The sequence below is a fragment of the Geospiza fortis genome, unplaced genomic scaffold (genome assembly GCF_000277835.1).
Source record: "Geospiza fortis unplaced genomic scaffold, GeoFor_1.0 scaffold8, whole genome shotgun sequence".
Lineage (NCBI taxonomy): Eukaryota > Metazoa > Chordata > Aves > Passeriformes > Thraupidae > Geospiza > Geospiza fortis.
The window spans coordinates 1546900-1571210 of record NW_005054414.1 but is presented as its reverse complement, the minus strand read 5'-3'; the positions used below and the strand labels follow the sequence as shown (position 1 = coordinate 1571210).

General features: G+C 47.5%; 3 protein-coding genes across 3 annotated transcripts in view; all 3 read right to left on the bottom strand.

The window, feature by feature from the left end:
* The window catches only part of LOC115948480 (C-type lectin domain family 2 member L-like), an 11461-nt gene extending 7315 nt beyond the window's left edge, over positions 1-4146 (bottom strand). Inside the window, exon 1 of the mRNA XM_031061442.1 lies at positions 4128-4146. Within this exon, the coding sequence (XP_030917302.1) occupies positions 4128-4146 (19 nt within the window). The remainder of the gene's footprint in view (positions 1-4127) is intronic.
* Positions 4147-4613: 467 nt separating this feature from the next.
* Positions 4614-16009, bottom strand: LOC102039094 (C-type lectin domain family 2 member D2-like). The gene is made up of 9 exons (XM_014309217.2): positions 15913-16009; positions 14385-14486; positions 12988-13104; positions 11482-11571; positions 8816-8908; positions 7440-7499; positions 6077-6207; positions 5335-5444; positions 4614-4781 (listed from the first exon to the last, which is right to left on the bottom strand). Exons 1-9 carry the CDS (start codon positions 15992-15994, stop codon positions 4640-4642), a joined length of 927 nt encoding a protein of 308 aa, XP_014164692.1. The 5' UTR covers positions 15995-16009; the 3' UTR covers positions 4614-4639.
* Positions 16010-17707: 1698 nt separating this feature from the next.
* Positions 17708-24228, bottom strand: LOC102038922 (C-type lectin domain family 5 member A-like). Its single transcript, XM_031061461.1, has 7 exons — positions 24134-24228; positions 22029-22103; positions 21370-21456; positions 19886-19945; positions 19185-19327; positions 18429-18538; positions 17708-17875 (listed from the first exon to the last, which is right to left on the bottom strand). The coding sequence occupies exons 1-7, from the start codon at positions 24213-24215 to the stop codon at positions 17734-17736; spliced, it is 699 nt and encodes a 232-aa protein (XP_030917321.1). The 5' UTR covers positions 24216-24228; the 3' UTR covers positions 17708-17733.
* Between the last annotated feature and the right edge of the window lie 83 nt (positions 24229-24311).

Genomic DNA, 24311 nt, shown 5'->3' with positions numbered 1-24311 from the left:
TAAGCACTGAGCTGGCAGAGCTGGACTGGTCACAGTTCCCAGGAAGGCACTGGGGAGGAAAAGGAAAGATAAAAGGATGAAGAATCCAAAAGATATGTGTGACAAGGCTTAAGGCACAGTGGCTTCAGGGAGGCTGGGGAACGGAGGATCCCCAGGAGAGAAAAGAGGTGATGGGTCCAGAGAGCACAAGCTGGAGACTTTTCCAGAGGTTTTCCAAGACATGAATCCAGAGGGGCAGAGGATGAGAGGGGGGAATTAGGGCAGCAGGGAGGTTCAGTATGTGCTTGATGTAGAGCATGTTTTACATACAAGGAGACAGTGCAACATTGGCGTGGGCACAGCTGGCATTCTAAGAACAGTTTATTCAGCATTTATTTGCTCTGAAGGAGTGGCTTGGGCTCCTGCCATTCAGTCCTGCCTGTCACTGAGGTCAAAAATAGCATTGTGGCTTTTAACCACAGAGCATTCTGAAGTGAGCGCTCTCTTCGTGCTCACCCACAAGTACAGAAGGTAATTCTCACAGCTGCACGAGATTCTCCAGGCTGGCAAAAAAACCCTGAGAAATGCTGTCAACATAGCTGTGAATCATCTGACCTCCAAAACTACTGTTACTAACCCCAGATGCTTGTAACTGAGACACTCACCTTCACCTTCACTTTCCCTGATCAGTTTGGCTAAGAAGCCTCCAGACAATTCCTAAAATAAAAGTTGGTTAACAAGATAGGAATTTTTGAAGGCTAAAGGCAGAAATACCCTCCAAAGTGAATCACTGGAAAGTTACTTTAAAATACTGCCATGATGTAGGGATAAAAATGCAAACATTCTAAGGAAAAAGCATGGCATTGTACAGGAGGGCTTTCATGGGACTGACTTGAAAAGTCAGAGTTGGATCCTGTGGTGCTGCCTCCTGCCTGCTGCTACCCCAAATAATCATTGATTACCTTTTGTCACTCATAGAATAATGGAATGGTTTGGATTGGAATAGACTTTAATTCCAACCCCTCTGCCATGGGCAGGGATGCCTCCCACTATCCCAGGTTGCTCAGAGCCCCATCCAGCCTGGCCTTGGACACTGCCAGGGATGGGGCAGCCACAGCTTCTCTGGGCACCCTGTGCCAGGGGCTCAGCAACCCCCTGGGTATTTTTCCTAATATCTGCTAATATCTGCTTTAAATATTTTCTATTTTAGTTCAAAACTGTTTGCTCTTGTCCTGTCCCCATCTGCTCATGTAAAAAGTCTCTCTCCCTCTTTTTTTACAAGCTCCCTTCAGGCACTGGAGGGGCACAATGAAGTCACTCTGGAGCCTTCTCTTCTCCAGGCTGAACAATCCCAATTCCCTCAGCCTTTCCTCCCAGCAGAGCTGCTCCATCCCTCTGATCCCCTTGGTGTCCCTGCTCTGGCCTGGCTCCAGCAGCTCCCTGTGCTTCCTGTGCTGGGATCCCAGGGCTGGATGCAGCCCTGCAGGGGGGGCTCAGCAGAGAGGGGCAGAGGGGCAGAATCCCCCCTGCCCTGCTGCCCTGGGGCTCTGGGTGCAGCCCAGCACAGGGGGGCTCTGGGTTGGGGCAGGGCCAGCTCTCACCCACAGCCCCCCCAAGTCCTTCTGCCAGGGCTGCTCCCTCTGCTCATCCCCTGCCTGGATTGATCCCAGGTACAGCACCAGCACTTGGTCCTATTAAATCCCATGAGATTGCCATGGGCCACTTCCCAAGAAAGAACAGAATTCCTCTATAGATAATTTGTGACTCACCACAGAGCAAACATCACACTGAGCACCTTGAAAAGTCAGTCCCCATTTGAAGCCTTTGCAGCCACAAACCCAAAATGGTTCCAGAAAGTCCAGTGTGTGCTAAAAATGAACCCAACCTGCCAGTGGCTGCTGCAAGCTCTGTAACACTGTCAGTGCTTCCTTTAAGGTGCTCTTTGTATGCCCTGAACCCTGCTTGCTGTTCTGACAACAAGTCTGCATTGGCAGTGCATCCTCCCTGAACTGCCCATTAGGCATTTCTTGTGTTGGTGCATTTGTCATTTAGAACCAGGTAAAATTGTTTGCATGTGCAATACTGCATGAACTTCTTTTGTTTACATAAAGTATCACTTGTCTCTGAGATGTCTGTTCATGTCTGTCTCTGCTTAGTTACTTCTATGCAACAGCTTCTGGGCTTTTCAATGGCTTGGGGTGGTTTCTTTGAGAACCTTGCCTTCATTCACTGTTTTCTCCTACAATAAAATCAAAATCCCCTGATTGTGATTTTTGCCAAGATACTCAGACCATTTTTTCCACCAAATGCATCCTAAATACCACAGCTGGCTTGAGACACAGTTGTGATACATGTCCATAGAAGTAGGGTGAGCCCCGAGGATCAGCTCTTGGAGGCGTCCCTGTCACAGGTTTTCCTTGATAAAGGTCACTAAAGGAGCCAGTCCTGGGTCCAGGATGTGCCCTTCTGGGGCTGGTGCTGCCAGCCTGGCCTGTCCCAGGGAGTGTCACCCATTGCCCAGCTGCAGCAAGAATTGAACCAGCCTGGCATTCCCTGAGGCACTGAGCATGGAAGGAGCGAGAGGTCACACTGGGATTGCTCGGCCTTGGCATCAGGATTACACCCTGACCACACCAGAGTGAGGAGGAAATGTTTCACCCTTCTCTTGCAGTAGGGATGCCAGAGGTAATCCAAGAATCACAAGCTGTAAAGTGGAAGTTTATTGTAAAACTTAGCTGACAAGATCAGAGAATTGTGAACAAGAACAACACAGAGGCAAAGGAAACAAAGCACTTTCATTTAAACTTCTGCCCTTGGTAGGGATTTCCTTGCAAGCTGTAGTTGCTCTGGAGTCCTGAGACCTCCTGTGGCTTTCTGGGTTTGATGGGGTTTGTGCAGTTCCACAGTGGCCCCAGGGTGGCTTCCCCTTCCCACCCCTCTGGTGCACAGCTGCTGCCTCTGCTGCCTGCTGAAGGCTCCAACTGAGGGCCAGTGGCTCCCAGGGAAGAGATTTTTCCCTGGCCCTGCCTTCAGGAGAGCCTACTTGATCCAAGGGATCACAGCAGCTGGAATATGAAAATAGAAGGCAAAAATCTATAACACAACAGAGAATGCTCTCCCACCCTCTCCAGTAAAATGAGTGCAAGCAAAGAGCCCCTCCAGCTTATCTTCCTTCTGGAATAACAGTACAGATCCTGGGGTCTGACACTGGGATAGTTCTGCTACAGCTCCATGTTCTTACTCTGTTCTTTGGGGATGGAAAGTCAGGGAAAGAACTGCAAATACATTTCCAAAGCATCTTGATGCAAGCAGTCAGTGAGGAGGATGGCTGGTGTGAGGGATGTCAAAATCTGCTTTCAATTTAGAAAGAGAGAGTTTTTCCTGTAGGATTCCATTTTCCCTTCCAATGGCCACAGCATGCTGTGTATAGATTTTTTAATTGAACAAATTTTTTCCCCAGTGGTAAACCAGGATGTGAGTGTCACTTCTTCAAGGACTTGACAGAGCTTTCTCCACCCTGGAGCTGAAGGAGAGAGCCATGAAAGGCACCAATAAAGGAGGAATGATTCTGCCTAAAGGACACAGCAAGAAGAAATATTATTGGAGTCACACAAGACCCAGGGTACCAAGAACCACTGAAGAACATGGGCAGAGTTTAGGTGATATTCCCTCTTTCCTGATCACAGCTCTGTTTTCCAGGTGCCACCTGGATCTGCTGTTGGCTTGAACATTTCTGAGCAGGAAAAGCCTTCAGGCATAATTTCCTCCTGTGACCAATCTCCAAGGAAAGGAGGGCAGAGCACCGTGTTGCCATTCCCTGTGGGTCACTCTCATGCTCCTCACCAGCTCCTTCACAGGTCACTGTGGGTCTCATTGTTCTGTTTTCTGTCCAGCTCAGCTTCTGTTGGGTCTCTGTTCTCCAGGCCTTGCTGCTCTCTGCTGGTCTCCAGCCTCTGGCTTTCCCCAGCAGATCCTAAATCTGACATTCCTTCCCTTCCCCACACAGGACTGGGGCTGATTTTATGCCCAGAGCTGTGCTGCTGTGGGATCCTTTCCCTTGGGATGATTGCCATTCCCCTCACAGGCTCTGGGATCCTGTGTGCTCTTGGAACAGTCTGGGACAGGGGAAGGTTTATCCACACCCACACCTGACTTTATCCTGTCCATCCTGGCAAGGAGTGGGGTTGCCCTTCCCTCCAGGATCCCAGGCAGAAATCTGTGCTGCCCTTCCCTTGTGGCTGCAGGCAAGGCCAGGCTACGGCCAGCTGGGGAAGGGTCTCCTTGTGCCCAGGCAGGGCTGGGAACACAGGGCTGTGGATGGATGTGACTTGCAGAGTCAGGATCTGTTTGGGATCACCCCTGTGCCCAGGCTGGACTCCTCTCCCCTGGCAGTGCCTGCCTGGCAGTGCCACCTCTGGCATGAGACAGTGCCAGACTCCTCCTGTGTGCCAGGGCCAGCTCTTCCAGAGGGGATCCATCCAGGCTCAGACAGCAGCAGGGAAAGGCTGGGCTGAGCTCAGCCCCGAGGCTGGAGAGAGGCAGCAGGAGAGCCTGGGAGCAGAGACTGGGCAGCTCAAGGCAAATGAGACACATCCCATCCATGGTTCCTATAGCAAGCTGTGCAGAACAGATCAGCCTGCACCTCTTGGTTTTAGCTCTTCTACAGATGCCTGTTGGAAATTGTTGCAGCTTTTTCACACATATTTTGTGTTGTTGAGGATTCACCACAAGGTGCAGTTCGTACTTCACCAAATCCAATGACTGTGCAGAGATAGTCAGTGGAAGGTCCAACTATACGGAACCTGAATAGGGGAAAAAAGTCAAATTTGGTTACATTCCTGACATGCAGTGAAAGGCAGAGTGGCACGTGGCCTGGCTGCTAAGCTGTGTTACTGCCACTGGGACCAGGAACTACCGTGCTGGAATCTCCCTCCCATTCCTCACTGCTGCTCCCCACATCTCCACAAAAGTTCTGGGCAATGCTTTCCCATCCAGAAACATTCCCCTGCTTTGGTCCCCTCCAGCCAATGGTGCTGACATCTCCCTCTCTCTTGTCCCTGCCTCCTGTGTCCTTCCTTTCCCCAGGGAGCTGCATCCAGCCAGATCCTTCCTTCCCCAGCAGAACTCCAGCTGTGTCCTCTCCTGCCATCCCTACAGGACAGCCCTGTGTTCCCTGGCCCTGCAAGGCTCCCTTTCCTTGGCACAGGCTTGTGCTGAAGCACCTGCATCTCCAGCAATCAGCTTCCCCCAAAGCACAGTCCCTGATCTCCCTTGGGCTCTCTGCTCTTTGCTCTGCCTTTGGCATTTTCCTCTTCCCAGACACTGCATGGCAGGGACTTGCTGGAAGGAGCTCACATGGCTGGGTCATGCTCCACGTTGTTGATCCACTTCCACTTCTGCTCCTCTGCAGAGCGTGTGAGACCAAGTAAATAGTATTTATCTCTTGATTGTGATCTAAGGTAATTCTGGAAAGGAAGCCAACAATGGGAACACATGAAAATGCCATTTTCTTGAGCAGAGGCCCAGAAGGCTCAGTGCTAAACAGGCAGCACAGAGAGTGCAGTGTGCATCCAGCCACAGCACCTCTGCCCACAGCTCCAGAGGATTGCATTTCTCCCTTTTGGAGGCCCTTTATGAATATAACAAATGTAAGAATATACCTGTGGTACCATTACAGGTGTAATTTGGAGCTTAACAGGTTTGACTTGACAGCTGTGGACACTTTTCCCTTTCGATGGGGGTGGCAAAGCCTTTTCAGGTTTTGTCTCAGCCATGGCTCTCACAAAGAAGTGTCTGTTCAAGCTCCATGGCCTGGGTGCTAAATCCCTGGAAAAGCCCAGCCAGCTGGGCAGGGACTTTGCTCCTTGCCATGGGATCAGACCTGGGCACAGAAGCTTCCAGGGACAGGACTCCAAGGCCCAGGAGGCCTCTCCCTGTGCAGGCCTTTGCTGCCACTGCCAGGCCTGGGCTGTCCATGGCTGGCAGCAGGTCCCAGAGCCCAAGGACATGGGACAGGAGCTGGCACAAGTGTCACTGCTCAGCCCTTGGCCAGGCAGCTCCAGCCCCCTGAGCAGCTGCCCCAGCAGCTGGATCTCACCAGCTCTTCCCTGCTGTCAATGACCACCAGGTCTGAGCCCATGGCTGTGCATTCTGCACGGGAGGCATTCCAGTCCTTTGGGTTCTCCTCTGGAAAAAAGATGTAGCATTTTCTCCCATGTTTTTCCCAGCCTGCAGAAGGGAAGAAGAGATGTGTAAAATCCATGTCCACACGGACCAAAGGATGCCACAACAAAAGAGAGGTCAGAGAGACCATTCCAGCCCCAGAAACGTCTGTGTGCTCCTGCTGAGAATTGTCAGCAGAGCACCAGGGATCCCCCAGAGCTTCTGGAGCTGATGGCAGCCCAGAATCAGCAGGCAGGAGCCAGACAGGGAGCAGCGCAGCAAACATGATCCAGCCTTTCCCATCTTTGCTCAGCAGCTCCCAAACAGCCACAGAGAATTGCACTGAGTTCAAAGGCTGGTAATGGAGGGCCTTGGAAAAGCAGAGGAGGCACATGATCCATCCTGCTCCCTGCAGTGCTGGGCTTCCAGAGGGATTGTTCTTCCTGTGCCTTCCAAAGCTCATCCTTGGAGTGTCCAGGATGAGGTTTGTATTCCTGATGTGGTAAATAGGTATGATTCGTGCTGACAAAATCGAAACAGTAAACAATATTGATACAGTAATTAATATTTGGAAATAATAGGAAATAGCAAGAGATAATGGTTACCAAAATTAACAAAAAGAAGGGAAAATCTGACTGGGTCCCAGGAAAATGCTGATTATAAGAGATTTATTGCTTTGATGCTTAAATGTAAGTAATATGTTAGTTCTGGCTTACATTGTACTGGCTTGGTGTGCATGTGTAACCCAAAGGTGAATTAAAGGACATCGAGGAAGAGGAGAGGCCTTCATCAGTGACAACCCCCAAACACTTGTGAGACCACCAAAACGAGTGGTGGAGCATGCGCGGTAAAGGTGGTGATGAGGGCAGAGGGAGAAGTGTGATGAATCGAAAATGGGAGGAGATGACACTGACACCTGGCTTATAAGGGGGGAATCTTCACTTGGCAAGCTCGTACATGCGGTGGCCGGGGTCCAAGAGCCCTGCACTCCATACCCCGCGGTTATCTTTTGCTTATGCGCTATTATCTGAACCAAATTATCCCTTATTTTAATCAAATTATATTGTCAATATATATTTTCTAAACTATTCAGTTAAAATTGCTGCTATCTAACATATTGTTCATTTGGTTTTTTTTATGATGGGATAATTGGGCAAACATAACACTGAGATGGGAGAGGTTTTCTTTCTTTGTTTCCCTTCTCAACAAAATCCAGTCACACACCCTCCCCTGCCCCCTGCACAGTCAATTCCACAGGCTTCTGGAAACTGCCTCTGGAATGACAGAGGATTGCCTACCTAGTGCCTCTTCAGGGATGTTTGTTGTGGAGTCCTGTTGGCTCTTTGCAGTTGGACCATCTGGAAATAAGAACACAATTTCTGCTTGCAAGGAATGGCCACTGTGCCAGGCACTGTCAGAGCTCTGCTGGATCTCTCTGACCCCTCATCACCCAACACAGAATGCAAACTCTGCCTCTTTGCTCATGGGTCTACTACAAAAACCATCAAATGGTCAGGTCATGTTCCACTGAGGAAAAGGCAACATTTGAATTCATTTACACAAGTTGCATCTTAATTATGATTTAGTTCCTTGAGTTCCATCTAGATGTCACGTTTCTTAGTGTCTGTATATTTCAGGTCACCAAGGGAGTACTGAACCCACAAAGGAACTAGAACTAAAGCCAGCCCTTGATCCATATCTAATGACTCCTCTTTCAATGTTAAAGCTGCAGTAAATGCTAATGATACATCTTTACTTTGTGCTGGTTTAGAATTTGTTTTAATTTTTCCCATCCTTGGGTGGGATAGAATATATTTCTTATAAATTTTAGAGCACTGTCAGATATCAATCCTGAGCTCTGTGCCCTGAAAAAGCAGAATGACTTGCCTCTCTCAGCCCTGTTTATTGAGTTCCAAGGGTCAATGACTTTGCCATGTCTTCCCCATGTGCATCTCTGAGCAGGGGGCAAACTCTGGGACTTAAGAGTGATTGGATGTGGGAGCTTCTCAAACTTTCTCAGCTACCAAAGGAGGGAAAGAAGAAATGACATATGAAATTTTAAAATGATTCCTTGAAAACCATCAGAGGAAGAATCAAATGGATCTATTTTTTTCCCTGATGTTGATAAGAATACATTTTCTACCAGATATCATTTATCAGTTTATGTAACTTAAAAATTGCTATGAACCCAGTGCAGAGACTGAGCACAAGGTTTTCATTGAAATAAGCTGCAAATAAATTCCTCTGATTTCCAAATTTGACGCTTTTTTGAAATGAGATTTAATTCAAAATATTGTAAGATTTTTGGTGTCACATCCCTATGTCATAAGACATCATCATAATCTTGAAATATTCTCAAGGATTTCAATCATAAGACCAATGGGCATTATTTGATCTTCACTGGTTCCTTCAAAACATTTGTACCATAAACACTGGTTGAACACTGCTGTTTTCCCTTTTGTTGCAGATCTTTTTCTTTTGGAATTTTGAACCTTCAAACCCCTTGGCTTTTTTCCAGATTTCCTCCTACAGCCAAGAGTGGCTAAAGACTGTTGTACTTGGCTTTCACACCAGACTTCCACTCCTCCTGGCTTTGGATGTCATGGCCTGGACATCAGTCAGTGGCAGAGAGACACAAATTAATTGCCAGTGTTACATTTCCAGCAGGACTTACGTGGGAGTGTCCAAGACAGGGTTAGGACCACTACAATGGGAACCAGGACAACAACCAGGACAGCAACTTGTGTTCTGGAACAATGGCTTTTACCTACAGAGGGACAGAAACATAAAGATCAGGACATCAGCTGGACAAAAGCCCCTTTGTCCTGCATTCCAAGATGCCTTTTCAGGCTCCCACTGGGACTCTGGAGCCTTCCAGATCTGCAGGCTGGAGCCAGGCTCAATGTCCTGGTGCTTCCTCCCTGGCTCTGGAGCCCTGTGCTCAGGGAACTGAACAGATCCCAACCTGCCATGGGTTTGAGGAGAGGGGAAAGGCTGAAGAGTCATCATTCAGGAAGGGGGATTGGTCCAGCCTGTTTCAGGAAGTGCAGAAGGTGCTTAATATGCAAAAATTTCAGCTGGAATACTTCAGCCTAAATAAGACAAGGCCTTGGCTTTCCAGGTTTGTAATTCCTGCAGGATGAATGCTTTCCTAGAGCTGGAGTATTGTATTTGCTGGGAAATGCCCTGACAAAGGCAGGAGTGATGCATCTGACTCCGTGTTCTCAGAAGGGTATTTTATTACTTTCTAATTCTATATTATACTAAAGAACATTATACTATACTAACTAAAGAATACAGAAAGGATACATACTAAATGCTACAAAGCTAATAATGAAAACTCATGACTCTTTCCAGAGTCTCAACACAGCTTGGCCCTGACTGGCCAAGATGAAAACAAATCACACCAGAGTCCAATGAAACAATCACCTGTGGGTAAACAATCCCCAAACACATTCCACATGTGAGCACAACACCGGGAAAGCAAATGAGATAAGAATTGTTTTCTTTTTCTCTGAGGATTCTCCACTTCCCAGGAGAAAAATCGTGGGCAAAAAAGGGATTTTTTCAGGGAATGTGAATGCCACACAGGAGGTGGCAGCTGTGTGGACATGGTGCTGGCAGTAACTGTGGGAGGATACATCCTCTGTTTCAGCAGCAATTGCCCGTTGCAGATGCCAGGTTGGTTTGGCTTTGGTGCCCAGGGCAGATGGAAGCTGCCAGGAGCAGTCCCATGCCCAGGCTGATGTGCTGCTCTGCACCAGACTCAGGGGGAGCCAGAGGTGCCCTGGCAGCCCAGAGGGCAAAGCCTGTCCTGGGGACATCAAACAGCCTCAGCAGCCCTGGGAGAGGGGATCACCCTGCTGTGCTCAGCGTTGGCTGGCATCTCCTGCAGCCCCAGGGGCAGCTCTGGGCCTGTTGCCATTGGACACCAGCTGGCAAAAATCCCCATGGAGCCACTGCCTCCCTGCCCCCTCCATGGAGAGAGGAGAAGGGAGATGGGCCAGGCTAAAAGGGACAAAACTCCTGGGCTGGGGTAAAGGTGCTTTTATAGAAGAAGAGCAAGCATGCATGCAAGCAAAGCAAAGCAGGAGATTCATTGCCCACTTGCCATGGGCAGGCAGGGTTTCAGCCAGGCCCAGGAGAGCAGCTTCCATCCCAAGAAAGAGTGAATTGGGAAGAGTGAATTTCCTGGAGAACTGCCAAACTGGGTTAGTGAGGGGACTCTGGCAGTCAGAATTCTGTCTGGATGTGAGTAAGAGGCACCATCCATCAGAGCTGGATGGTATTTAAAGAGCACTGCCCTGTGACCTAGAAGGGATCTGGGATCCCTGATGCCAACACTTTGCATTTTCATCATGTCTGATGAAACTACATGGCATTAATTAAAAAGAGCTTTCCAGCACTGAAACAATTTAGACTTATACGAATTAATTCAATTACAATTCTTATTCACGCTCCAAACCTGTCTCCCAAATCCAAGGGAATTGGTTGCTACTCTCTCCGAGTGAAGCTGCACTGGGAACATTTCCTGCGCCTCCCAAGATTCCTTGTGTAATTTGGTATCAGAGGTGCTTGATGCAGAGGTTTTTGTGTGAGGCCCTTGGTGTCACTGAATTTCTAAACTTAATTTACATGATTTAGTCAGAATCTGTGATTGATTGTGGGAGTGTCACAAGTTTACTCAACTATCAAAGGATGGAAAGTAATGAGCAAAACCATCTGAAATTTAAAAATGACTCCTTGAAAACTTTCAAAGGAAGTACTACATGGCCCTGATTTTTTTCTAGATGGAGATGATGATGTTTTCTTTTTCCAACATATAATGCGTTGTTATAAATTGGATATGTATATAGAAGTTGAGCAAAAGGCTTTTATCTGAATAGGGTGAAATCAACTGCCTTTAAGATGTAACTTTGAACTTTGCTGTCTTTTTCAAATGAGCTTTTACTCTTAATTATGTTAATATTTTTGGTGTCATATCTTGAAGTCACAATAAGTTATCTTCTCCTTAAAATATTTTCACATATCCCAATTAAAAGGCCAGTAGTTATCATCAGGTTGTTTCCTCATAACATTTGTATAATGAATTCTTCAGTGTTTGAACGTTGTCAGTTTTCATTGGGGCTTGTTCTTTTTTTTTCTGTTGCAATTTTAAAACTTTTAAACCACTTGATTCTCATACACATTTCCTCTTACAGCCATGCTTGGCTAAAAACTGCTGTCCTTGGCCTCCAAACCAGACTTGTGTTCCTGCTGGCCTTGGATGTCATGGCCTGGACCTCAGCCAGTGGCAGAGAGACACAAGTTAATTGCTGTTATTCCATGTAGAGCACTTACATTGGAGTATCTGACACACAACGAGCAGGAGGAGCAAGATTATCTCAGTGACCAGGACAGCAACTCGTGTTGTGGAACAGCAACTTCTTCCTAGAGAGAGACAGAAACAAGTAAAAATTATGGCAACACTGAATAATCCACCTTTCTCCAGCATTCCAAGATGCCTTTTCAGGCTCCCACTGGGACTCTGGAGCATTGCAGGTTGGCAGGCTGGAGACAGGCTCAATGTCCTGCTGCTTCCCCACTGCCTCTGGAGCCCTGTGCTCAGGGAACTGAACAGATCCCAAGCTCCCATGGGTTTGAGGAGAGGGGAAAAGCAGGAGAGTCCTCCAAGCCCTGGACTGCAGAAGGACACACAGAGGGTGGGTGGGTGACAGAGGGAGCTGCCTAAAGGGGAGGGGGCTCAGTAAAGAGGAATTAAAAAGGGCTGCTCTGAGAGAATGGGATCCAGGCAGGATGGTTGGCTCTGCAGGAAACATTCAGCAGAGAAAGTCATGGTAGAGAGAATGAATCAATCCCTTGTGTCAGGAATGACAGAGTCAGAACTGGGCAGATCTTTCAGTTCAAGGCAGTTCCTTGGGAGGAGCCACAAGGACTATAAAAGGTATGCCCTAAATATAACATGGATGTACTAACAAATCCCAAGGGATACCTGCTGGCAGATAATGCTAATGCTGTTTTTTAACCCCACTCTTAGAGCTCTCTTTCCACTTGGGCACTGGGAGGTAACAGATCTGATGTGAACTCACCACAAGAAAATAAACAAGAAAGTTCTAGAGGATCTCTGGGAACATCTGCTCTGCTGTCCTGAGCACACACTAACAGAGTGGTTTAGGACTGAATTGATCTTTTCACATCCCTGAGCCCAGCTCCCCTGCTGAGGGGTTGGCCAGAGCAGGATGTCCAGGACCAAGCAGAGGCAGGTTGGAATCTCTCTGGGATGGTGGCTCCACAGCTTCCAGCATTAGGAATTCCCTGAGGAAAATGTGAGAGTTTTGCTTGTGAAACTTTGACAGCAAAGTATCTTCAATGCCCTTTCTCTTCTTCCTCATCTCCTGTTGTTCACTTTTCACTGCTGGTCTCTGAGTGTCCCATTCAGTTCACATCCATACACAAATGGGGAGAATGGTTAAAATGTGGGAGCCTGAAAACTGCAGATCATGCTAAATGTGGAGGTGTGACACAGTTATGGGCTAAATGCAAACCAGCAGGGGAGAATGCACATGGACAAGTGTAAAGTTTAATGATATGGGCACAAAATAAGACATAGAATGTTCCATATTTCTGAAACACTCAAAACCATCCTGCTGTCCAACACAGACCCAGAGAGAAGGTTTTCTATCATCTTAAGGACATTCTGGCTTATGGAATAAATGTCAGTACTTCGTTGTACTTTGTTGTTTTCCTTCTGAACAAAATCCTGGCAGAGTTCCTTTTCTGTCTACCTTAACCATCAATCCAACAGGCTTCTGGACACTTCCTTTGCAAAGACACAGGGTTGCCTACCTGGTGCCTCCTCATGGCTGGGGGGCAACTCTGTTGACTCCTCTTGGCTGCTGGGGGACAATGGTGCTGAGACATTTTGGCTGCTGGAGGTCAGTGCTGTTGAGTCCTGTTGGCTGCCTGCAGTTGGACCATCCAGAAATAAGAATTGTTACTGGCAAGGAATGACCACTGTGCCAGGCACTGGCAGAGCCCTGCTGGACCTCTTTGGCTGCCCCATCAGCCAACACAAAATGCCACCTCCACCTCTTTGCTCATTCATGGCAAACAACCCTCACAGCTGCAGCGCACACCAAGGTGTTCCCTTCCCAAGGGCCAAACTCCAGAACTGACCCAGAACTGCTCCAGCCCTTCCCAGAGCAGAGGTGGGTGTGAGGCACAGCACACAGGGAACCACAGCAGTGAGAGACAAACAACAGCAAGCCCAGTTTTTGTGCTCTATTAAATGCAGCCAATTTCACCTCCTTCTGTTGTCTTAGTATATTATTCCTTTTTAATTTGTCCTTGCTCTGGTATTGAACATTTTGTACACATCAGAGCACTATCAGGTATGTGCCCTGAACTCTTTGCACTGAAAAACCAAAAAGCAATTACACCACCCAAGCCTATGTTTTACACCAAATCCATTAAAGATTTTGACATTTTTTCACCATGGGTAGCTCTGAGTAGTTGGGAGAGTCTGGGACTTGAGTGTGATTGGCTGTGGAAACCTTTCAGACTTACTCAATGATCAAAAGATGGAAAGAGAAAATGAGAAATAGCTGACAGTTAAAACTTATTCCTTGAAAACTTGCAAAGGAAAGGCTGTAATAATTATTAACATTTTTTCATTGAGATGAGAATGTTTTCTTTCTATGGAATTAGTCTGTCTAGGCAGGTCAGAGATTGTGATGAGCTCAGTGAAATCTATGCAGACACTGAGCACAAGGCTTTTATTTCAGTAAGATGACAAAAATTCCTTGAAGGTGTAACTTTGCTGTCTCTCCCAAACCAGCTTTTATTCCTAATTATTTTAAGGGTTTTGGTGCCACACCTGGGTGCCATGATGCAATATCACCATCTCAAAATATTCTCAAGGATTGCAGTCAGATCAAGGATAGGCATTATCTGATCTTGACTTGTTTCTTCAAAATATTTCTATCATGAATTCTGCAGTGTTTGAACCTTGTCAGTTTTAAACTGGGTTTTGGCTTTTTATCTATTGGATTTTAAAACTTTCAAACCACCTAGCATTTATTTTACAGATTTCCTCTCGCAGCCATGAGTGGCTGAAAACTGCTGTCCTTTGCCTTCACAGCAGACTTCCATTCCTCCTGGCTTTGAATGTCATAGCCTGGACATCAGTCAGTGGCAGACAGACATAAATTAATTGCCAGTGTTCCATTTCTAGCAGGACTTACCCGTGGTGAGTGTCAGATACAGGGCTATGGCCACCAGGAGGTTGATCACAAGCAGGACAGCAACCAGAGGAGAAGCTTGTGTTCTGGAACAATGGCTTTGACCTACAGAGGGGCAGAAACATCAAGGTGTGGGGAGCAGCTGGACAGAGGCCCTTAGCCCTGCATTCCAAGATGCCTTTTCAGGCTCCCACTGGCACTCTGGAGCATTGCAGGTTGGCAGGCTGGAGCCAGGCTCAATGTCCTGCTGCTTCCCCACTGCCTCTGGAGCCCTGTGCTCAGGGAACTGAACAGATCCCAACCTGCCATGGGTTTGAGGAGAGGGGAAAAGCAGGAGAGTTCTCCAAGCCCTGGACTGCAGAAGGACACACAGAGGGTGGGTGGGTGACAGAGGGAGCTGCCTAAAGGGGAGGGGGCTCAGTAAAGAGGAACTAAAAAGAACTGCTCAGAGAGAATGGGATCCAGGCAGGAAAGAAGCTCTTGTCTGAAAGCTAGAGACCAGTATCTGGGAAGCTTTGTGCACAAAATAAGAAAATAGTTGGTAGGTGCAAAAAACACAGAAGAAGAGAAACATTAAATTGTTATTGAAAATGTATAAAAACTTGAAATTATAATGAAAATGAACCTTTTAATCAGGTAACATCAATTCTGGATCCCTGTCAAGTCAGCTGAGAATGCATCTATTAAAAGGGGTGGTAAACCCCATTTCCTGGGCTGTTAGTAACTCCACCCATCTGCAATGAGATGCAGAGGGTTCACACTTTGTGCAAAAGAAAATGCATTGGATGGCAAGAAATAATTTCTGCCAGAGTGAAAGCAGGTTAGAAAAAAGGGGAAGAAAAATGAAAATGAAAGACAGAGACACACTCTATGAAGTCTGTTAATTTTTAGGATGTACTTTTATGGCAGATATTGCAAATCCAGTGCAAACATTTATGCAACCATTTCAAACTCATTAAAGAAAGATAAATCCTCGGTTAGAATTTTGCAAAGTGTTTGATCCTAAATCAGACTAAATCTGTCCATGAAACATTTTCTCAGACTTGTGCATTCAACAAGCAGTTGGTACAGCCAGAGCAGGAGGAGAAGCCCCCAGGCAGTGCCTGATGTGCTCAGGGAGCAGGAAGAGCTGTGCAGGAGACTGCTGTGAGCACCAGCAACAGCAGCCACACCATCCTGAGCAGTTTGCTGCAGCAATCTCAGTCTGCTGGGGGATAACAGGCCAGGGCCAGCAGCAATGGATGTCCTGCTCTGGAATGCTCTCCAAAATGGATAAAAAATGACTCTTAATCTCAACCAGAGACACTGCCTCACACTTGCACCTTAGCAAGAGAAAAGTAGATCTTCCAACAACTTGCCTTTGTAAATATCAACAACCCTCTCTGGACACTCCACCTGCAGTTTTCCAGCCCTGGCCCTCATGTTTCCCTTGGGCTCTTTGGGACTTTGGTGCTGCAAGGAACTTTCTCGACAGCTGTGGGAGAGAGAGTGGAGAATGCAAAGAAAGCTCAGTGCCCAGCACTGGACCTACCTTGGCCATCAGGGATGGTGTGTAGCCTGGATCTGGGTGGTTCAGGCAAGTTCAGGTCAGAGTTAATGACATTTTCTGCCATTCTTGTTCCACTCTGCTCTCTCCTGCCTCGGCTGTTGTGACAGTGACACTCTGGGCTGGGCATGACTCAGAGCTCCCTCCCCTCTCCAACTTGACTCTTCTGGAAATGCAGAAACTTCAAATGAAAAGAGAAGTCTATTTCTACTTCATCGTTTGAAGGCACATGGATTTATGTCAGCAACATGAGAAAATACAAGTTCATTGTCTCCATGTTATTTTCTGAAAAATCCCCTCCCCAGGATTTCTTCTCCTGGGAAGTTGAGAAGCCTCAGAAAAGAATGAAAACAATAATTGTCTGATTGTTTGGAAATGTGGTCTGGAGATCATTTTCCATGGACCAACAGGTCCATCTAGATTGGTTCCACGTGAATTGTTTTCAATAAATGACCAATCACCATCAACTGTGTCAGACTCTGAGGAGTCAGTCACAAGCTTTCATTATCATACTTGTGAAGCCTTCTGAAGGATCCCTTCTCTTTCTTCAGTATAGTATTAGCATAAAATTTCTTTTAATATAATATAATAAAATATCATAAAATAATAAATCAGACTTCTGAGAACATGGAGTCCAATTCTCATCTCTCGCCTCCTCCTGGGAACCTCACAACACCACAGTTCATGGTTTCCCTGAGGTCACCTGGGTTGGGAAGTGGTTCTGGATTGGAAATGTCTTGAGTTCCCAAAGCTTCACCCACCCACACACAAGCACTACTTTGTGTTTTGCAAAGAAAAGCTTTATTCCATGCAATGGAAAGGAGAAGAACTCTACAGGCCCCATCTGTCAGCCCAGGCACCTGAGGAGAGCTCTCTGGGGGGACCCAGAGCCCATCCATAGAGCTGCCCGGTCCTGTGACCCATCTCCAAGGAAAAGAGAGCAGAGCACCGTGTTGCCATTCCCTGTGGGTCACTCTCATGCTTCTCACCAACTCCTTCACAGGTCATTGTGGGTCTCATTGTTCTGTTTTCTGTCCAGCTCAGCTTCTGTTGGGTCTCTGTTCTCCAGGCCTTGCTGCTCTCTGCTGGTCTCCAGCCTCTGGCCTTCCCCAGCAGATCCTAAATCTGACATTCCTTCCCTTCCCCACACAGGACTGGGGCTGATTTTATGCCCAGAGCTGTGCTGCTGTGGGATCCTTTCCCTTGGGATGATTGCCATTCCCCTCACAGGCTCTGGGATCCTGTGTGCTCTTGGAACAGTCTGGGACAGGGGAAGGTTTATCCACACCCACACCTGACTTTATCCTGTCCATCCTGGCAAGGAGTGGGGTTGCCCTTCCCTCCAGGATCCCAGGCAGAAATCTGTGCTGCCCTTCCCTTGTGGCTGCAGGCAAGGCCAGGCTACGGCCAGCTGGGGAAGGGTCTCCTTGTGCCCAGGCAGGGCTGGGAACACAGGGCTGTGGATGGATGTGACTTGCAGAGTCAGGATCTGTTTGGGATCACCCCTGTGCCCAGGCTGGACTCCTCTCCCCTGGCAGTGCCTGCCTGGCAGTGCCACCTCTGGCATGAGACAGTGCCAGACTCCTCCTGTGTGCCAGGGCCAGCTCTTCCAGAGGGGATCCATCCAGGCTCAGACAGCAGCAGGGAAAGGCTGGGCTGAGCTCAGCCCCGAGGCTGGAGAGAGGCAGCAGGAGAGCCTGGGAGCAGAGACTGGGCAGCTCAAGGCAAATGAGACACATCCCATCCATGGTTCCTATAGCAAGCTGTGCAGAACAGATCAGCCTGCACCTCTTGGTTTTAGCTCTTCTACAGATGCCTGTTGGAAATTGTTGCAGCTTTTTCACACATATTTTGTGTTGTTGAGGATTCACCACAAGGTGCAGTTCGTACTTCACCAAATCCAATGACTGTGCAGAGATAGTCAGTGGAAGGTCCAACTATACGGAACCTGAATAGGGGAAAAAAGTCAAATTTGGTTACATTCCTGACATGCAGTGAAAGGCAGAGTGGCACGTGGCCTGGCTGCTAAGCTGTGTTACTGCCACTGGGACCAGGAACTACCGTGCTGGAATCTCCCTCCCATTCCTCACTGCTGCTCCCCACATCTCCACAAAAGTTCTGGGCAATGCTTTCCCATCCAGAAACATTCCCCTGCTTTGGTCCCCTCCAGCCAATGGTGCTGACATCTCCCTCTCTCTTGTCCCTGCCTCCTGTGTCCTTCCTTTCCCCAGGGAGCTGCATCCAGCCAGATCCTTCCTTCCCCAGCAGAACTCCAGCTGTGTCCTCTCCTGCCATCCCTACAGGACAGCCCTGTGTTCCCTGGCCCTGCAAGGCTCCCTTTCCTTGGCACAGGCTTGTGCTGAAGCACCTGCATCTCCAGCAATCAGCTTCCCCCAAAGCACAGTCCCTGATCTCCCTTGGGCTCTCTGCTCTTTGCTCTGCCTTTGGCATTTTCCTCTTCCCAGACACTGCATGGCAGGGACTTGCTGGAAGGAGCTCACATGGCTGGGTCATGCTCCACGTTGTTGATCCACTTCCACTTCTGCTCCTCTGCAGAGCGTGTGAGACCAAGTAAGTAGTATTTATGTCTTGATTGTGATCTAAGGTAATTCTGGAAAGGAAGCCAACAATGGGAACACATGAAAATGCCATTTTCTTGAGCAGAGGCCCAGAAGGCTCAGTGCTAAACAGGCAGCACAGAGAGTGCAGTGTGCATCCAGCCACAGCACCTCTGCCCACAGCTCCAGAGGATTGCATTTCTCCATTTCTATTGAAGATCATCTCCCTTTTGGAGACCCCTTCTGAAGGTAATAAATGGTATAGTACACCTGTGGTGCCCTTATATTGCAGTCAGACAGGTGTGACTTGATAGCTGGGGACACTTTTCCCTTCGGATGGGAGTGGCAAAGCCTTTTCAGGTTTTGTCTCAGCCATGGCTCTCACAAAGAAGTGTCTGTTCAAGCTCCATGGCCTGGGTGCTAAATCCCTGGAAAAGCCCAGCCAGCTGGGCAGGGACTTTGCTCCTTGCCATGGGATCAGACCTGGGCACAGAAGCTTCCAGGGACAGGACTCCAAGGCCCAGGAGGCCTCTCCCTGTGCAGGCCTTTGCTGCCACTGCCAGGCCTGGGCTGTCCTTGGCTGGCAGCAGGTCCCAGAGCCCAGGGACATGGGACAGGAGCTGGCACAAGTGTCACTGCTCAGCCCTTGGCCAGGCAGCTCCAGCCCCCTGAGCAGCTGCCCCAGCAGCTGGATCTCACCAGCTCTTCCCTGCTGTCAATGACCACCAGGTCTGAGCCCATGGCTGTGCATTCTGCACGGGAGGCATTCCAGTCCTTTGGGTTCTCCTCTGGAAAAAAGATGTAGCATTTTCTCCCATGTTTTTCCCATGGTGGGGGGCAGCCTGCAGAAGGGAAGAGATGTGTAAAATCCATGTTCACACTGACCAAAGGATGCCACAACAAAAGAGAGGTCAGAGAGACCATTCCAGCCCCAGAAACGTCTGTGTGCTCCTGCTGAGAATTGTCAGCAGAGCACCAGGGATCCCCCAGAGCTTCTGGAGCTGATGGCAGCCCAGAATCAGCAGGCAGGAGCCAGACAGGGAGCAGCGCAGCAAACATGATCCAGCCTTTCCCATCTTTGCTCAGCAGCTCCTAAACAGCCACAGGGAATTGCACTGAGTTCAAAGGCTGGTAATGGAGGGCCTTGGAAAAGCAGAGGAGGCACATGATCCATCCTGCTCCCTGCAGTGCTGGGCTTCCAGAGGGATTGTTCTTCCTGTGCCTTCCCAAGCTCATCCTGGGAGTGTCCCGGATCAGGTTTGTATTCCCGAGATGGGAGAGGTTTTCTTTCTTTGTTTCCCTTCTCAACAAAATCCAGTCACACACCCTCCCCTGCCCCCTGCACAGTCAATTCCACAGGCTTCTGGAAACTGCCTCTGGAATGACAGAGGATTGCCTACCTAGTGCCTCTTCAGGGATGTTTGTTGTGGAGTCCTGTTGGCTCTTTGCAGTTGGACCATCTGGAAATAAGAACACAATTTCTGCTTGCAAGGAATGGCCACTGTGCCAGGCACTGTCAGAGCTCTGCTGGATCTCTCTGACCCCCCCATCACCCAACACAGAATGCAAACTCTGCCCCTTTGCTCAGGAGTCTACTATGAAAATCGTAAATTGGTCAGGTCAGGTTCCACTGAGGAAAAGGCAACACTTGAGTTCATGTGCACAAGTTGTATCTTAATAACTGTATCCGGTATAAGAAGACCCTGTGGAAAATTCATACAGAACTAAACCTTAGCAAAAACTCAAAATGCAACAGTTTTTATTTGGAGAACATGTGAGACCTGTGCGCTCTTGCACTTAAAAACTACCTTAATTTCATTTTTCAGGTTTTGCCTCGCTCTCAAGTTTCTTAGGAGTACTTATTCAGTTTCATAGCTATTCTGAGCCAGTACTGAGCCCCACAAAAGAACTATAACTGAAGCCAGTCCCAGATCTAAATCTAAGGACTCCTCCTTCAATGTTAGACTTGAAGCTGCATTAAATACTAATTACACCTTTTTTTTTCTGTTGGTTTATTATTTGTTTTTAATTTGCCCCACCCTTTGCTGTTTTTGTAAATGTCATGGCACTGTCAGACATCAATCCTGAACTCTTTGCCCTAAAAGAGAAGAATGACTTGCCACCCCCAGCCCTGTTTTTTAAGTTCCAAGAATCAAAGGCTTTGCCATGTCTTCCCCATGTGCATCTCTGAGCAGGTGGCAAAGTCTGGGACTCGAGAGTGATTGGTTGTGGAAGCTTCTCAAGCTTTCTCAGCTACCAAAAGATGGAAAGAAACAAGCAAAACCATCTGAAATTTAAAAATGGTTCTTTGAAAATTTTAAAGGAAATACCAAATGGATCTATTAATTTTTTTTCTGATGGAAGTAAGATTTTTTTTTCTACAAAATATAATTTATCTTTTTATGTAGCTAAAAATATGTTATGATCTTAAGGAAACTCCTTTAAGATGTGATTTAGTTCCTCCTTCAAATGAACTTTAATTCATAATTATTTTAAGATTTTTGGTGTTATGGACATCTTGGTCTCATGATAAAAGCTCATCACTGTGTGGGATTCTCACTGCTAGCAATTGTATTACCAGTAGGCATTATCAAATCTTAACCTGTTTCTTCAAAACATTTGTATAATAAATTCTTTGTCATTTGAATGTTGGGAGTTTTTCCTTGGGATTTGGGCTTTTTTACCTGTTGGAATTTTAAACTTTCAAAACCACTCAATTCTCTCGCACATTTTCTCTTACAGCTATGCTTGGCTAGATACTGCTGTCCTTTGCCTTCAAGCCAAACTTCTGTTCCTACTGGCTTCGTGTGTCATGGCCTGGGCATCAGTCAGTGGGAGAGAGACACAAATAAATGCCTGTTATGACACTAACAAAAGAACTTACATGTGATTATTAAATATACTGCCAGGACCAGTACGAGGATTATCAACACCAATATGGCAACATGTTTTCTGGAACAATGGCTTTTACCTACAGAGGGACAGAAAAATAAAGATTAGGGGAACAGCTGGATGTTTTATTGCACAGCTGGACAAAAGCCCCTTTCCCCTGCATTCCAAGGTGCCCTTTTCAGGCTCCCACTGGGAATCTGGGGCCTTCCAGATCTGCAGGCTGGAGCCAGGCTCAATGTCCTGGTGCTTCCTCCCTGGCTCTGGACCCCTGTGCTCAGGGAACTGAACAGATCCCAACCTGTCATGGGTTTGAGGAGAGGGGAAAAGGAGGAGGGTCCTCTCAATCAATGACTGCCCTCTGCTTCCTCCTCTCTTTGTTCACTTTCCCTGCTGCTGGGGACAGGAGCCTGGGCTTGGGGGGTCTGGGTGTGGCCCATCACATCCTTCTATTCCTTTGCCAGGAAAGCCAACAAGTGTTTAGGGGCACAGAATGCAACACCTCAGCTACCCGGGCTCTGAGTGTAGAAAGCAAACAATTGTATCCTCCTGCCCCCTCATGGTTTTGTGTCACTGCATGTTTGGGACATCAGGATCAGCCCCTCTCCCCTTCTTGTTTAAATTCCCATCACTTTATCAGACAGCTAAACTCACCTGATGATTTGCAGTTTGCTGCAGCGTTTGTGTCTTGGGCTTTCACTTTCACTTCTGCGTAGGTACAGTCTGAGCCTGGGAACAAGAACAGAGCACAGAGAGAGCTGAGAATCAACTTAAATGAAATAAAAATGACTGAAATTGTGAGAAATGCTGAACACAGGACAGCATCTGGTTGATGTGACTGTGGTTAACTATGCACAAATTATCTTTTTCTCCATTATAGGCACTGATCTGTGCTCTGTGGTGACCAGGGACAGGACCTGAGGGCACGGCTGGAGCTGTGTCAGGGGAGGGTCAGGGTGGATATCAGGAAAAGGTTCTTCCCCCAGAGGGTGCTGGGGCACTGCACAGGCTCCCCAGGAATGGTCCCAGCCCCAAGGCTGCCAGAGCTCAAGCAGCATTTGGAAAACTCTCTCAGGGATGCACAGGGTGGGATTATTGGGGTGTCTGTGCAGGACCAGGAGTTGGATTGGATGATCCTTGTGGGTCCCTTCCAGGACCCTTCAGGTCCCTTCAGGATATTCTGATTCCATGTTCCATGATGACACTTTCACCCTTGGAGCACTTGCTGTAGGCAGGAACAGAACAATTTCTTTTCAAGGCAGACAATACCAGAGGGCACAGGGGCACACACTCGCATTGTCAATCTTGACAAAAAGAGAGGAATGTGCCAAGGGTGGCCTAAGGTTGTTCATCCTCACAGGAATGATGAGAATGACTAAAACATCAAAGCCTGAAAACTGCAGATCGTGCTAAATTTGGAGGGGTTTGAGATTTTATCTAAATTAACAAGATAATAGGGAGAGTAGTGGAATCTATTCCATCGTCTGCGGGTAATAAATACAGAGCAGTAGGGAAGAAAACATATGGAGAGGAAAGAAAGGTCAGAGGGAGATAAAAAGTGGGTAAAAAGCCAAAAATAGGACATTGCAATGTTGTAAAACTCTCCAAGTCATTGTGATATGCAACACTGAGCCCCCTGGGTCTTATGACTGTATAGAGCTAAGACAGAAGTCAGGGTTTTGAGCTCTTTTCAGAAGATGGAGAAATATCTGGGAAATCTTGTGCATCATTTCAGTGAACACACAGAAGAGTTGGTAGGGGTTTCCCTGAAAGGCACAACTAGAGAAACACCCAAATGTTACTAGAAATCTATCAAAATTCTGAATAGGAATACATGGGTTAAATGCAAAGGAAAACGGAACTTGTAATCAGGTGGCATCCATTGTGGTCAATTGAGCCCTGCATTCATCTGTTGAAAGTGGTGATAAAACCCCATTTCCTGGGGTGTTAGTAACTACACCCATGTGAAAAGACATGCAAAGGGTTCACACTTTGTGCAAAAGACAAGGATTGGATGGCAAGAAATAATTTCTGCCAGAGTGAAAGCAGGTTAGAAAAAAGGGGAAGAAAAATGAAAATGAAAGACAGAGACACACTCTATGAAGTCTGTTAATTTTTAGGATGTACTTTTATGGCAGATATTGCAAATCCAGTGCAAACATTTATGCAACCATTTCAAACTCATTAAAGAAAGATAAATCCTCGGTTAGAATTTTGCAAAGTGTTTGATCCTAAATCAGACTAAATCTGTCCATGAAACATTTTCTCAGACTTGTGCATTCAACAAGCAGTTGGTACAGCCAGAGCAGGAGGAGAAGCCCCCAGGCAGTGCCTGATGTGCTCAGGGAGCAGGAAGAGCTGTGCAGGAGACTGCTGTGAGCACCAGCAACAGCAGCCACACCATCCTGAGCAGTTTGCTGCAGCAATCTCAGTCTGCTGGGGGATAACAGGCCAGGGCCAGCAGCAATGGATGTCCTGCTCTGGAATGCTCTCCAAAATGGATAAAAAATGACTCTTAATCTCAACCAGAGACACTGCCTCACACTTGCACCTTAGCAAGAGAAAAGTAGATCTTCCAACAACTTGCCTTTGTAAATATCAACAACCCTCTCTGGACACTCCACCTGCAGTTTTCCACCCTGGCCCTCATGTTTCCCTTGGGCTCTTTGGGACTTTGGTGCTGCAAGGAACTTTCTCGACAGATGTGGGAGAGAGAGTGGAGAATGCAAAGAAAGCTCAGTGCCCAGCACTGGACCTACCTTGGCCATCAGGGACTGTCAGGATTCTGGATCTGGTTGGTTCAGACAAGTTCAGGTCAGCATAAAGGACTTTTTCTGCCATTCTTGTTCCCGCTTCTCCTTTTTCCCTCCCTTGGCTGTTGTGACAGTGACACTTTGGGCTGGGCACGACTCAGAGCTCCCTCCCCTCTCAAACCTT

Bases quoted from the DNA above. Each gene is read 5' to 3' on its own strand.
- LOC102039094 (XM_014309217.2), bottom strand. From the start codon at position 15,994: ATGGCAGAAAATGTCATTAACTCTGACCTGAACTTGCCTGAACCACCC. The intron at 14,487-15,912 runs GTAGGTCCAGTG...GCCCCTCTGTAG, and splicing joins CACCATCCCTGATGGCCAAG to GTCAAAGCCATTGTTCCAGA. The intron at 11,572-12,987 runs GTAGGCAACCCT...GTCTCTCTCTAG, and splicing joins CAGCCATGAGGAGGCACCAG to GAAGAAGTTGCTGTTCCACA.
- LOC102038922 (XM_031061461.1), bottom strand. From the start codon at position 24,215: ATGGCAGAAAAAGTCCTTTATGCTGACCTGAACTTGTCTGAACCAACC. The intron at 19,328-19,885 runs GTAGGCAATCCT...TCCCTTCTGCAG, and splicing joins CATCCCTGAAGAGGCACTAG to GCTGCCCCCCACCATGGGAA. The intron at 17,876-18,428 runs GTGAGCTCCTTC...TCCCCTATTCAG, and splicing joins GTGGAGCATGACCCAGCCAT to GTTCCGTATAGTTGGACCTT.